This window comes from Corylus avellana, chromosome ca10 (assembly GCF_901000735.1).
Source record: "Corylus avellana chromosome ca10, CavTom2PMs-1.0".
Lineage (NCBI taxonomy): Eukaryota > Viridiplantae > Streptophyta > Magnoliopsida > Fagales > Betulaceae > Corylus > Corylus avellana.
Genome location: NC_081550.1, coordinates 8,514,939 through 8,529,924, shown reverse-complemented (window position 1 = coordinate 8,529,924; position 14,986 = coordinate 8,514,939). Strand labels below are relative to the sequence as shown.

The following is a 14,986-nucleotide window of genomic DNA, read 5'->3' as shown; positions in this document are numbered from 1 at the left end:
ACCTCTCGATTCTGCCAACTCATCCAACTCCTGGATACCTCCCAACAACTCCTTTTTTTTCCTCCCAATATCCCCAAAGACCTCCTCATTCCACTTTTTCAAGTCCACTTTAAGGGATTTTAGTTTACTAGCCAGCACAAAACTAGGCAAACCCTCAACCGAATACGACCCCCACCAAGAAGCAACCTTATCAACAAAACCCTCTGCCTTAAGCCACATATTTTCAAATTTAAAACCCTTCTTACCTCCCCAAGGAGTCCCACAGTCCAGCAATAAAGGAAAGTGATCCGAGAGTAGGCGTTGAAGTCTCTTTTGAGAAGCTGCTGGGTAATGATCTTCCCAATCCGAGGAAAGCAAGAATCGGTCAATCCTCGACCAACTCTCATTTTCTTGATTATTGGACCACGTAAATTGACCCCCCAACATCGGAATATCCACCAAATTATTCTCTGAAATGAAGTCCGAGAAATCTATCATGCCCGAGGAATAATAGGAATCAATGGAGCGCTCACTAGGAAAACGTACAATGTTAAAATCCCCGCCCAAACACCAAGGGACCTCCCACACCCTCATCAAACCACCAAGGAATCAATAAGTATAATTATTGTAGAAAGCAAGTATGAAAACTAGAATCCAAACAAAGTTTAACAGCTTAAAGACAAATCTCTAATTATTAAATAAAGGGACCTTATGATTCAAATTATTCCACCAATAATCTTCTGATTCACATACCATGGTTCTGATACACACATTATAAAATATCATTAAGTGCCTAAAAACAAGTCAAATTGTATACAAAAGTTAGAGACTATAAAGGTGGTGAAAAACATGTTCACTATAGCTAAACACAAAGGATATAACATTTGAAGAAAAAAAAATTTTAGAAGTAAATATATCTCACACACTTATACAGGATTTAACTCATGACCTCACCCTCAAACTCTTACACATGGGGAATGAGATATATTGGGTCCAAAAACCACTGGCATGTTAAGAAAATTCAAAACTAACGATATTTATTATCAATAAGCGAAAGGAAAATATAGAAAGAGCATACTAGATGAACATTGAGATCTTTTAGCACTTGTCCGTCTTCCCATGTCTCTGATATGACGGTTCCAGCTCTGCAATCCACAGGAGAACATGGTCAACAAAATACAAAGCAAAGATGGAAGATGCTAGAAGATTAGGACTTTAAGTTTTTGCTTTTAAAAAAATGCCATTCATCCAGATTGAGGAATGCAAGGAATTTACAGAACAGAACTCCATGAATATTCTTTAGAGAAAACGGTAACCAAGTACTAGTTCATTTCAAATTTGTTTAGTTTCTCTTAATTTAAGTCATTTAACCCTTTCCAGTAATTAGTCAAATTTAATGCCTAATCATTTTGAATGGCTTAACAATGCAAATCATTTTTTTTTATTAAGTAATATAAAATTATAGAAATTAAGATAATTAGTGTAAAAGGGAAAAATGGGTAATTCCCTGGCGAACATACCAGAAATTAAGAACATCAATGAAGTCCAAAAAACAATCGCAATGAAAACCAGCTGCAATCCACATATAGTCATAGAATGATCATAGAAAAATGGGTTTTAAGGAGTTTCCATAAAGCTCTGTAATGTGGATGTAGAGTTAATTCTCTTCCACCAAATTGTCTTCATAAAACAAAGTTGAACTATCTCTTGGCAACAAAATCTCCCCTTCCAATTGCAAATAGCTCCACTAGATTTCTAGGCATCACCCATTCAACCCTAAATAGAGTTAAACTAATGACCAAACCTCAAGTACCATATCACAATGTAGGAGATGGTCTACCATCTCACAATTGTTATTGCACATGCAACACTAATTCACTGTTATTTTATCCCTTTTCTTAAGATTATCAACTGTCAAAAGTCTATACAATGCGGCTGTCCATCCAAAAAAAATATAACAATCTTTTTGTGGTACCTTCATGGACTAAACTTTTATGATACTTATATTGATACTAAACATACGCTTAGGCTCCGTTTGTTTAGACATAAAATGTTTTCCGTCGAAAATATTTTCAACGAAATCATTTTACATAAAAAATGATTTTCCTGAATATATTTTTTGCCGTTTGGTTCGTACGAAAAATAAGCGACAACAGAAAATGGCCGGCAACTTTTATAAACCACCAACGGCGGTTCAGCGATAGTCCAACAATTTGAGAAGGAGAAGCTCAAACTCGAAAAATTGTTTACGATTTAATAAAAAAAAAATAAAAATAAAAAAATAAAAAACCTATTTTACGAAAATTAAAAAGGCTTTTCTGGTCAAACCAAAAATATTTTCGGCTTCACTAGTATTTTCTGTGGCACCGGTGGGAGACATTCAAAGGCTTTACTAGACTTGAGGTGGGGGATGGGACTAGGATTAGCTTTTGGCGTGATCTGTGGTGTGGAGATATGGTTCTTAAGGAAGCATTTATAATTTTATTTGGTATTGCTCGTATGAAGGATGCCTCAATGGCGGCTAATTTGAAGTTTTTGGGTGGATCCAATTAGTAGAATATGAGTTTTTCTAGAGAGGCGCATGACTGGAGGTAGAGGTCTTTGCATCATTTCTCCAGGTGTTGCATTCAGTCATAGTGAGACGAGGGTGTGCAGATAAACTGTGGTGAGTTTCCTCTAAAAGAGGTTTTTTCAAGGACAAGTCCTACTCCTTGGCTTACTCTGAAGGTAGTCGCTTTCCCTGGAAAAGTGTATGGCGAACGCAGGCTCCTTCGAGGGCAACTTTTTTTGCGTGGTTGGTGGCTCTAGGCAAGATCCTAACCTTGGATAATCTCAGGAAGCAGCATGTTATTGTAATGAACAGATGCTACATGTGCAAGAGAAATGGGAAGATGGTGGATCATCTTCTTCTTCATTGAGAGGTAGCGTTAGCTTTATAGAGTGCCCTCTTTAGTCGTTTTGGGATGTCTTGGGTCATGCCGAGAAGGGTTATTGACTTGTTTGCCTGTTGGTGGTCCTTTGGACAATTGAGGAGTGCAGCGGTCTAAAAGATGGTGCCTATTTGCCTCTTTTGGTGTTTATGGAGGGAAAGTAACTATAGGTGCTTTGAAGACATGGGGAGGTCCTTGGAGGACATTTTATCCTCTTTTTTCATACTTTGTATCTCTGGACTGCGGTGTTTGTATCCCCTTTGTCGATTAGCTATGATAATTTTCTTGTTCACTTTTCTCGTTCTAGTTAGGTGATTCTTAATGTATACTTCTGGTGTACTTAGGAATGCCTTACGCTTTTAATAAGACTAATTATTACTTATAAAAAAAATTAAAAAATTAAAAAAATTATTTTACGCCAAAACAAGCGGAGCCTTAATATTCTAGTCTGGTGGTAAAGTCATTATCATAATGGAACTGAAGTTCTGTTTCATAACTTTTTTTTTTTTTTTTAAATGTCAAAAATAGAACAAACTATTACTTTATAAATCCCCATGCGTAAATAATTGAATTCTAAACCTCTCCCTTTCTAAAAAGGAAAGCGAATGAATAATTGATGGAATCATAAAAATCCTGACACACCAAATATTTTCTAATCCAAAATGGAGACTCTGTTTTCAAGAGAAGCAACAAGACATCTCATGAGATTGTGCCTCCACTTTTATCCATTCTTTGTAATCTTTAGCATAGCATCAAAGCCCCCAATCACTCCAAGCACCCTCCATCCCTACTTTCCAACAGCAGAGGCATCTATGGTGGAAATTCTGTAAACGGTTAACCCCGAGCATAACCTATTCTATCCCTCCACCTTGTCCCTTCACAATATTCTTTCCCATATTTTCACATGGGTTTTCATGAAGCATCATCAAAGATTTTGGATCATTCCCAGAAATTACTGAGATTTTTGTTTTGTGTTTGTCTTTCTGGGGGCTTGGATTATAAGATATTAATTATAACTTGCCCTCGGGCTTTTAAAAGTCTCCACCTTCGAGTGACCCACACAAATTGGTCTTGAGCAAACGAGGATGATGTTCCTACCATAAATTTAGAAGAGACCTACACTGCATAATTGGCCTGGTCTCCTCCATGACTCCCATCATGATAAAATATGCTTGGTTTTTTGGCTATGCTATATTGATAACAATTTGGCGTTTAGTTTTCTTGCCAGCATTCACCGGGAAATCCTTTTGGTTGCTTTTTTTTTCTTAGGTAATTAGATAAATTCTTAGTTAGCTGGTTGTAAATTAGCAAATACATTAATGTGTTCTACGGTTTTTCAATTTCTACAGATGTCTTGTAAAGAGATAAAGTAGCTGTTGAACTTTTTTTTTTTTTTAATAACGAGGAATCCCTCCAAAGCAAGGCCACTTTGTGTACCCACTCCTGTTGGGTAAACCTCAGGCCCGTGTAAAACGCCCCCTCCACACGGATCGGGTAATACTCCGGCTTCACCGATAGGCGGGCCCCAAAGAATTGTTTGCACCCAAGGGGATTCAAACCTTAGACCTGATAGAATGCCACCAAGACCAATGCCCTTACCACTTGAGCCAACCCCTTGGGGTTAAAAGCGGGCTGTTGATATCCAACAACATAAGTTTTTTAGGCAGAAAATCATACTTCTCTTTGTATCTCAAGAGCCAAAGAAGAAGAAGATGATGATGATGATGATGATGATGTTGTTGCAAGCTTTATACTAAATCCTTAGAAAAATAATTATGCATATAATCCAGAATTTTCCCAAGTATGTCACATAAAAGCACGAAGCTTTGGTTTTGAGCTAAAATTGCAGCTATAGTTACAAGCTACAGACTATTACCCCAATTTGTATTTGAATACCTGTAAATTGGAAAAGGTAGGAGAGGGCCACATAACCCAAAATCTCAGTAATTTGTGTGTTTGTCAACAAAAAAGCATATTAGAGTCAATCTCTAAAAAAATTCGGCAAAAGGATCCTCAAAAGTGGCAGAAAACAATAACTATATAAGGAGTGAAACATTGCCAACATAGTTCGCTAAAATATCTGCCTAAATTCTGTCTCTTTTACTAGATTAAATAGTCACCTCTTGTACTCTCTCTCATTCATTGTGATCACCAACCAAAGCATTCTAAATCAATTCTAAGTACTACTATTAGAAGCATAAATCAATTAGTGTAGTACCTGATTACGCCCACATTACCAAGTCTCAAAGAGTCCTGCCGCACCTTCAGCCTTGCTTCCTGTCTCTCAGCTTTTGAAACAGCTATCAACAGATCAGATATTATTTTTGTTCTCTGCATTAGAGAAGAAAACCAAAACTAGTTATGGTCACAACAATGTGCCAACTACACACCTGATGTCATGAACATTACATTGATGCTGATCCTTTCTCAGTTTCTCATATATAAAATAGATAAGAAGCAAACATTATCCAATAGTTCAAATCAATAATAGCTTATTGGGAACAAGCAGACCAGTGCTTTTCCCCATCAAGGAGATTGTTTCAGTATATTTCTATAAAACCAACTACAGTTTATACTTCTTTCATGTTCTTTAGAACCCAAAGACCCAATAATCATCCCCCAAAGACATGTCCTGTGTCTTACATTGGCTGCCTACTAAGTGGGAATTAAACTATATAAGTGATTGTGGGAAGGCCCCAATTTCTACTAGTCCTTTTGGGATGTCGAGCATATATGGTTAGCGCATCCTTGAGCCACGACAATTAGAGCCAATCTAGTAATGTCGTGTGGCGTAAGGCACTACAACGAAATGTAGTCCTTAATGAGGACGTCAAAAATTTGAATGGGAGAAATTATAATTCTTCGAATGGGATTGAATTAGATTGTGAAGACACTACGTAGGCATGTACTAAATCCTACATTGATTGATACTAGGTGAAACTGGTATACATAAATGATTACTAGAGCCCCAATTGTAACTAGTCATCTCGGGGTGTCATGTAGATGTGGCTAACGCATCCCTTAAAATAACGTTAGAACGAATAAGATTGTAAAGTATATTATTTCTCAAACCCATAGAAGATATGTAAGCTTAGTTCTTGCTTTAGAAAACAATCAAATATGTTTTTTTTTTATAGTATAAAAAAACATACTTGATTATTTTCTAATATCGAAAAGAAACAATCAAATATGTTATGGAAACAAAATGCAGAATTTGTTTTTGACTTTAAAGGAAAAAAATTGCTTATGACAACATCTGAAGGTTTTATCCCACTAAACAAGCTTTACTATCATTCCTTCAAAAATCTTTATCACCAAAGTCTTTCTTCTTCAATATCCTTTACCTTTGGGCAGTTGCTTTAGACTTTCCTAATGTGCTTGATTTTCATGCTTTTCTTGATCGTTCTTTCCCTTTATAGCCAAGTATTTCTCTTGTATACTTACTGTGTACTTGGATTGTTCGTGCCTTTGTGTTTCTAATGAACTTTCGATTACTTATAAAAAAAATATATATCTAAGCAACTAAAGGAGCATTCAGAAGGGAAAGGAGGGGGGGGTGGGGGGGGGGAATGGACGGACTGGAGGACATGCATATGCATATTGTTTGTATTGCGTCTCTTCAGTTTCCTTGTGCAACTGTTGGGGTACCTCACACCTCATTCAGTACGGGACTTATCTGTAGAGTCTAGTGATAGTTTGTGATCACTACACTCTTCATGTAGTCTCTTTTGCACATCTTTTAATTACTCTCGTAAATATAATGAACCATATTGTACATCGATATGTGAAATACCATAAAGAATTGAGAGAGGCCATAAAATAAGAAAAAAATCATATAGAACAAGCATATGCATATTGTTTGTATTGTGTCTATTCAGTTTCCTTGTGCAACTGCTGGGGTACCTCACACCTCATTCAGTACGGGACTTATCTGTAGAGTCTAGTGATAGTTTGTGATCACTAAACTCTTCATGTAGTCTCTTTTGCACATCTTTTAATTACTATCGTAAATATAATGAACCATATTGTACATCGATATGAGAAATACCATAAAGAATTGAGAGAGGCCATAAAAAATAAGAAAAAAATCATTATAGAATCAGAAGTCAGAAACGGTTGGTAATCAAGGTCCTTAAAGAAGCACACCTTAGGCTTCATTTGTTGTTCATAGTCTTTGAGGTCCTTCAGTTCCTGCCAGAAATCACAACGGAAAAAAGAAACTTAATAAAAAAAAATGAAGGAGCTCTATCATAGTCTCACGAATGAACAAAGCAATTCTGCGAAAAAGAAAAGGTAAAAGAATTGGCACCAGATTAAAATATAAACCGTATTGCTCCGGAACATGTATTAAATAGTTTTAACAACTATTGGCATCAATTCAATTACCTTTTCTAACTGGCGACAAAGATTTTGATAATCAGAGGCCTCTTGACGTGATTTTCGCAAGTCCTCCTCTAGTGCTGCAACTTTTGCCCGTAAAGATGCAACCTCCTCCTAATTTAATTTGAATGAAAAAAATACTAGGATGGGTGAGATATCAAAAACTTGTTTAGCCTCTGAAAAGTACTTATAAACAAGAACCCTTTGATTCAAATATACTTGAAAAAGTAGTATGCATAGAAATTTTTCTAATCTTGTGCTTATCTTATGATGTTTGGCTATACAGAAGCAGAATATTTTCTTACTATATTTGTCTAAAACAATGAAAAAAAAGTACACCAAAACTATACCTCTAATGGAGAGCGACTATCATTCCGAAACTGCTCTTTGGGCCTGCTATCCTGCAACAAGCGGAGAAAGAGCTTAACAAACAGCCATAAATAAGTCTTACTTTTACCAATCATTCCTTAACATAAGAACCTTCCATATTACAAGCAACATCTGGCACTTTCTCCATGTCCTTTTTAGATAAGCATATAAACACTCCTCATCTCCTTGCACATATCAAGGTTCCAAAACGATCATAAAGACATCTAGCAAACACTGACTCTGGCACTTTTGGTATTTTTCAGTACCTAACCCCCCGCCCTCTATGTCACCCTTTTTTTTGTTATCCACAGACCCAAGAGGAGAGCTCTAGAAAAACTTCCCACGGTGTGAAAGATCAGGAAAGACTTTCTTATTATCCTACCTAAGAGGAGACATGTGGAAAAACTTCCCTGAGCTTTTTCAACCAACCTAAGAGTTTTTCCGAGTGTAACATCAAATCCAGTTATCTTCATCATCCATATTAACATTACATATCCTACTGTTTTTGACCTATCTGACAACAAACATCTAATTTCAGATAAACTTTAAGGCAATAAATTATTGCATATGGTTGAACAAAAAATTGCAAATTTCAGCAACACCAATAAACTTTTTAATAGGTAAATTCATAATCAAAGTCTTCTCATGAAAAATATCTATTGTCATAGTGTTCACTCAAATCTTAAAATCCACTTCTACATCACAGTTATTGCACTCAACCATATGTCATATCTTGAGAAAGTCTTCCCTACTTTGAAGCAAAACATCAACAAGATGATCATTCATGAAGAAACTACGTAAATTGATGTAAAACAGCGACACCTAGTAGACCTAAATCCATAGAGATTAGTATGGATATGGTACAGGTATGTTCTCTACGATAGCACTGTATTTGTGATTTAAATTTTTAAGCATTATGGAAATATATTATAATTGTCATAAATGTCATTTATATAGTACCTTTTGGTACACTTTTGCAAATTATTTTATAAAGCCATCACAATACATAATAAAGAACCTCATTCACCATTCCAAAAATGACGCATGACATGCACAACACAACAAATACAACTGCAATGCCAACTTTCACTAATCCAACAATAATAAACCCTTACCTAATATACATATCTGTTACCAAATCACAAAAGAAATAGAAATCTATTAAATGCACACATTAGGCCATATTTACTTTTTTTTTATAAGTAATGATCAAGTTTTATTAAAAACGTAAGGCGCCCCTACGTGCACTGGAAGTATACAAGCGGAAACACCTCACTAGAAACATAAAAAGAAATTAGGCCATATTTACTATAAGACCTAATTAGAAAAGGCCCCTCAACTTACCCAATTTTGCTATACATAACTTATACACGTTATGCAACGCATTATGCATGTCACATATCTTATTTTATTCTTAACCCCTAAAAAAAAAAAAAAAATCTGTTGCGCGTGTTATGGAGATGCATGGGTGATATTCCATTAACCATCCTTCTATTAGAATAATCATAACGAAAATCTGTTCTTACAATTTAATAAATAAATAACCGAGATAATGGCATTGATTATCACATAATGAAGAAGAGGATGATTAAAAGTCACAATAAAGAAATAAAGAATGACATAGAAACAGTTCATACAAATCAGCATACCTTAAGATATGAGTTCTCAAACTGGCCATTTGAAGGTGAAACAGTCGAAGAATTTTGTGATCTTATCTGATCATTAATTCTAGCATTGCGCCCCCGACCTGAAACAGAGTGCCCCCTTCCACGACCTGGTTTTTTCCTACTTACTTCAGAAATGACCTTAGATTCCATGGTTTCAACAACCATTTGCCGCCCATCAGCCACTGCCTGAAAGTGTTTTTACCCCACCAATTAGTATGCAATCCATTTATTTTATTTTATTTTTATTAGTATGCAATCCATTTTATTGAAATAAAATGCAAAGGGAAATCGCAATATAAATGCACAAGGAGGCAATTAAAAACAATGAGTTAAGGAAGTCCCAAGAAAAACACCAGCAGAACACAAGATTCAACAATACCTCAAACGTACTAAAAAAGAAAAACAATATTTAAGGAGAGGATTATAATATGCATATGTATTATAATGCATGCATGTGTGTGTGTGTACAGAGAGAGGGAGAGAGAGAGAGAGAGAGGCCAAGAGACAAGCAACTTCAGGCAGTAAGTCACAGTATTCAACAGACAAAAAAAGGAGAAAAAATCAGCTATCACAAAGTTCCCACCCTTTAAAATTCCTCAAAGAACCTACCTCAACATGCCCAAATACAGTTGAGAGAGAGGCCAAAAGACAAGCAACTACAGGCAGTAAGTCACAGTATTCAACAGACAAAAAAGGGGAAAAATCAGCTATCATGAAGTTCCCACCATATTAATTCATCAAAGAACCTACCTCAACATGCTCAAATGCAGTCGAGTTATCATCTTCTAGAAGTTTCTGGCCCTTTTGAGCATTGGCTTGTATTAGAAACTCCCCTCCATTCTGGCAGGACAAGTTTGGCAAAGTTAGAAAACTGAAAACAACATTCACATATACATGTGTGCATATGTATATATGCAGGTATATGCATGTGATTTTTTTATATATATATAAGTAATTCATTCTCATAAAAAAGAGCAAAGGGACGCAACCCAAGTATATGTACATGAATGTACGGTGAACTGGGTCATAAATTATAGTATTTAACAGAAACAGTATCTTTCAATAGACTAAATGTGACAAACACTCTTTTAACACATGCAGCATCCAATGGATTTTGAACCCATAATCTCACTCTCTGCCAGTTTTTATGGTGGAAGAAAGTGTCATTTGAGCTTCAGCTCATTGGCAACAAAAAGTGACAACACCAACAAAATGGATAACATTGCAGCAGTTATTGCCAAGAAAATACATATGAATTCTAACTTAAAGGGTAAGTAATTAGTAAAGCTTCTTAAAATGCAAGACATGCACATCTGCACAGTTCATATGAGGGAAAATTCTAACCAAGAATGGAAACCATCACAATAGCTAGAATTCCAATAAATGCAAATGATCATGCACATAAAGTCAAGAATCATTATGGTAATCCCACAATAAATTTGATCTCTATCACCATTAATTATATTAAAATCCATTGCTTATCCAATATTATTGAAAATTCAAAACTTAGATCTCGATTCCAGATTTTTTTATTTTTTTTTTATAAGTAATGTTTATATATCAAAAGCGTAGAAAGGCGCAATCCTAGTACACAGGGAATATACAAGAGCACTACCTAACTAGAAGAAGAGAAAAGAACAAGGATCTCCATTCCAGATTTTTATCAAGCATGATATGTCAACAATGTTCATGCAATGCCTTTTTTTTTCTTTTTTTTTCCCTTTTTGAACTTTTAGCAACACAGTTTTTCAAGATGGAAGCAACAAACATGTAAACCTCTACGCAAAAATCTTGCATGTATAACTAAGACATTTTCCTTTTAGCACCCAACTAATCAAAAGGCACTTGCAGCCCCCTGTAGGATTCATGCTCCCTAAGGTGCCTGAACGTCAGAGGAAATACTGAGTAATGAAAGAAGGGGTTGAGGGGATCCATATTGGTCGTTTAGGTTTGCAACACATACTGAAGGGTACCAATGAAGCCAACCATTAATGACTAGTTCGAACACCAGGAGCGGTCTGATCAAGTAAGGGATCAGACCGTCTATGAACCTCAACGTAACCCCTTGGGATTCAGATCTTTATCCACGTATGCAACTTCTGCAAAAATATTTTCAGAGAGAAACAACTAGAAACTAGAGAATTTTTTAGATCACCACTCAAAGTCAAGTTACCATTTACAAAGACAAATTCTCAGTGTTTAGTTTGCTTGACGAGCACATATTCTGGATCATGAAATTAAGATTTAGAATAAAAACACTTTCCAGACACAGATTAATTGAGTAAAGTTTTCATTCATTCTTTCGGCTGGGAGGAAGATAAAGATTAGCAAACAATTCAGGTTTCAAACTATTTTAATTACTTGATCAAGATTCTAAAAAGACTTCAGGTGTAATTTTTGATAGAAGTTAGGGTATCTATATTATTTCAATTTTGGAAGTGGTATTCTTAACACATCAATATGAAGAGAACACATGAGCACGCACCACACACATCCATCATTATGGATGGCATAGAATCAGCCATAATTTGATATTCACAGGATTATGCAACTTCCATAAGAAAACAAGTATTGTGCACACCGTTATGTCTAAATCCTATCATTGTCAGTACCATATTCTCTGACATCATAATTATAACATGTTTATCTCCGTAAGTGGCCTTGTTATCCCTGGTTTCAACAGCCATTTGCAATCCATCAGCGACTGATTGAAAGGTTTTCTCTTTATACCCAACCATTAGTAGGCAATTCATTTTCTTGAAAGAGAATAGAAAAAGAAATTGCAATAAAAATTCATAAGGAAATACTTAAACACCATGAGTTATGCCAATGTTAATAAAACCACCAACAAAGGGGATTTGGCACACAAATATCATTAAGACCTGGATTTTAATGTACACTATATATGCGTGTGTTGTACACGGACAACAACGTGTATAGCCCATAGTTTATAACCCAAAGAAAGGCAATTAAGTCAGTAATCCAGAGTCAACTATCCCAAATTTCCAACCATGTTAACTCATCAAACAAGAACATACCTCAACACGTTCAAAAACAGTCGAGTTGTCATCTTCTTGAAGTTTCTGGCGCTTCTGTGGGTTGGCTTGTATTAGAAACCCTCCTCCATTCTGGCATAGGACAATGCTATCTAAGTCAGAGAAACTGAAAATAGTATACACATGTGCATGTAGATGCATATGAATGTATGTTTGTATATCTATGTATGGCAAACCACGTCACAAGATACAATAATGTGGCTAACACTCTGAAGTTTTTGCCAAGAAACCACGTACAACTTAAAAAATTAATTATCAAAGCTTCTTAACTGCGAGAGAACATGTTTGCTTCAGGTCATACATAGGCATATTCCTGACAATGTATAGGAACCAACATTAAAATTTCCATATATGCAAGTGGTCATGCACATGATGTCAAGAAATCATGACAGTAATTTCATAATCAATTTATCATTGTCACCATTAATTAAACTTAATCTCATGCAGCATATTTAATAATCTAAGGTTTCTTGTTCTTTTTGCTCCTCCTAGTTAGGTGACGTTTCTTGTATACTCCCAGTGTACTTGGGGGTGTCTTACGCTTTTAATGATATCTTGATTACTTATCAAAAAAGGTATGTTAACGAGCATGATATATCTCGAATCCTCATGCAAAATTTGTCTCTTCAAAGTTTTACCAAGATGGTTGTCCATGATATAAGCAAAAAACATGCAAATATCTAAGCATAAATGTTTCATTTATACTTGAAACATTTAAAAGAATCAATGTTACCTATAATTGTCCTCTTCTGTAACCCCCTTATTCGGTAATTCTATTTCCCCTATATTTTTTCCTTTTTTTTTCCTTCTTTTTGTAGATGAAGTTTTTGGGGCTCTTTTAGCACTCAACTAATCCTAGGTCATGCGGAGCCCTCCATCCCACACTTACTAGAAAATTACCAGGACAAAGCTCTCGAGGCAGCCATCAAACAGGTCAACTGTGCAATTTATGCATCCTACAGCACCTAAACTCCAACTCAAGAGCCATTCAATCTATCAGCTCAAATTATATCTTTATATGCATTGGTACAACATCCACACACATACATTACGACATAAACAGTGCCCTAGATCCAACTTGTTAGGAGAAATAGTCACTGGAAAGAAAATAGATTGTTTCTCAATACACCCATCACTGTGAATGCAAAATATCAATCAGAATCAACCAAATTATGGAAATGTCATAGGAAAATGAAGAAATGTATGCCACGTTATCATATACGTATAGCATCTGTAGTAAATCCTGCAATGTCAATGCCTAATTGTCCAACGTCAGAATCATAAAATGTGTATGTTTAACATTCCCATTGATACAAATTCTGATTAAGCAATCCACAATTCAATCTATTTACTCAATTATCAGTCTAAAAAGAATACCAACAGTACACACATTACAATAGAACTGGACTTGAAGAGTCTTACATCGTAGTCGGAGTCACTCGAACTGGAAGGCTCGGCCAACTCCTCGGTTCCTCCAAACTTGGCAGCCGCCCCCGAAGAGACAGAGGCCCAAGCTGGCTGCTGCTGCTGTGGCGGCGGTGGTGGCGGCTGTTGCTGCTGCTGTTGAGCCGGCGGGGCCGAGGAGGCCTTGCTGACCATGCGGGCCTCGAGCTTGGCAATCTTGGTGGGCAGGGACTGGTCCGACTGGTTAGAGGAGTTGGACGAGAAATGAATTAGCATGTCGTCCGACATTGCTACTGTATGTCTCGCTGTTTCAATACAAACAGCGACTTTTCAGATCATTGGAGCAGGTACAAAATTTGGCTTGGAGTGGATTCTAGGTTCAATGAAACCCTAGAATGTTGAAATTTTTGGGAAGAAACAGTGGGTTTGAATACACACTTTGGTGAGAAATAAGCCAAATATAGGATTAGACAGCAAAAGAGAGCAGGTTTGGAGACCAAAAAAATGTTAGGGAGAGAAGGAAATTGAGAATTTGATTGGGAGATGGAGAAAATTAGGGTTTTGAATTTTTTGGTAAAGGGAGGGAGAATCAGGGCAAGGGGGGAGGGGATGGGAGGGAGACTTTTTTGTGAGTACTTGTTTGGTTTGTTTCATGTATTTGTTTTGTTTTGTGCTCTTTTTTGGGCAAGGGGAAAAGAGTTTCAACGGGGTGGAAGTGGAAGGAAGTCTACGAATGAAAATAAGGAGCAATGCAACGAAATGAGGTCATGGAGAGTGAGGTGGAGTGAGTGGGGGTGCAAAATGGCAGATGTGAATTTGATGTGCCCTAAATCCAGGGAGGGATTTGATGGAACAATGGGAATATGGGATGGGACTTGGGCCTCACCTTTGTTAATTTTTATACACGTTCTGGCTGTGTTTGACAGAGGGCCGTACGAGATCGGATCCAAAAGTTAAAAAAAAAATTTCAAAATTAATTTTAATATTTTTATTTTTTACATTATATCAATTATTTTTTATTATTATTTAAATAAAAAAATTATTAAAAAACAATTTTTTTTTCATTTTTTTTATACAAAACATTCTTACTTTTTTCTCTTATATCAATCAAATCTGCTACAATACCGTTTCACTCTCTTTTTTCATTTCATTCTTACTTTTTTCTTTCATATTAATTAAATCTGTTACAGTACCATTTCAC

At 36.0% G+C, this 14,986-nt stretch overlaps 1 protein-coding gene across 1 annotated transcript in view; it reads right to left on the bottom strand.

Moving 5' to 3' along the window:
* LOC132164225 (serine/threonine-protein kinase TOUSLED) overlaps positions 1-14,635 on the bottom strand; it is a 24,319-nt gene extending 9,684 nt beyond the window's left edge. Inside the window, exons 1-9 of the mRNA XM_059574686.1 lie at positions 13,804-14,635; positions 12,364-12,453; positions 10,076-10,165; positions 9,308-9,511; positions 7,640-7,690; positions 7,296-7,403; positions 7,056-7,100; positions 5,128-5,240; positions 1,058-1,124 (exon numbers count right to left, since the gene is read on the bottom strand). Of these exons, the coding sequence (XP_059430669.1) occupies positions 1,058-1,124; positions 5,128-5,240; positions 7,056-7,100; positions 7,296-7,403; positions 7,640-7,690; positions 9,308-9,511; positions 10,076-10,165; positions 12,364-12,453; positions 13,804-14,073 (1,038 nt within the window). The 5' untranslated portion in view covers positions 14,074-14,635. The remainder of the gene's footprint in view (positions 1-1,057; positions 1,125-5,127; positions 5,241-7,055; positions 7,101-7,295; positions 7,404-7,639; positions 7,691-9,307; positions 9,512-10,075; positions 10,166-12,363; positions 12,454-13,803) is intronic.
* Between the last annotated feature and the right edge of the window lie 351 nt (positions 14,636-14,986).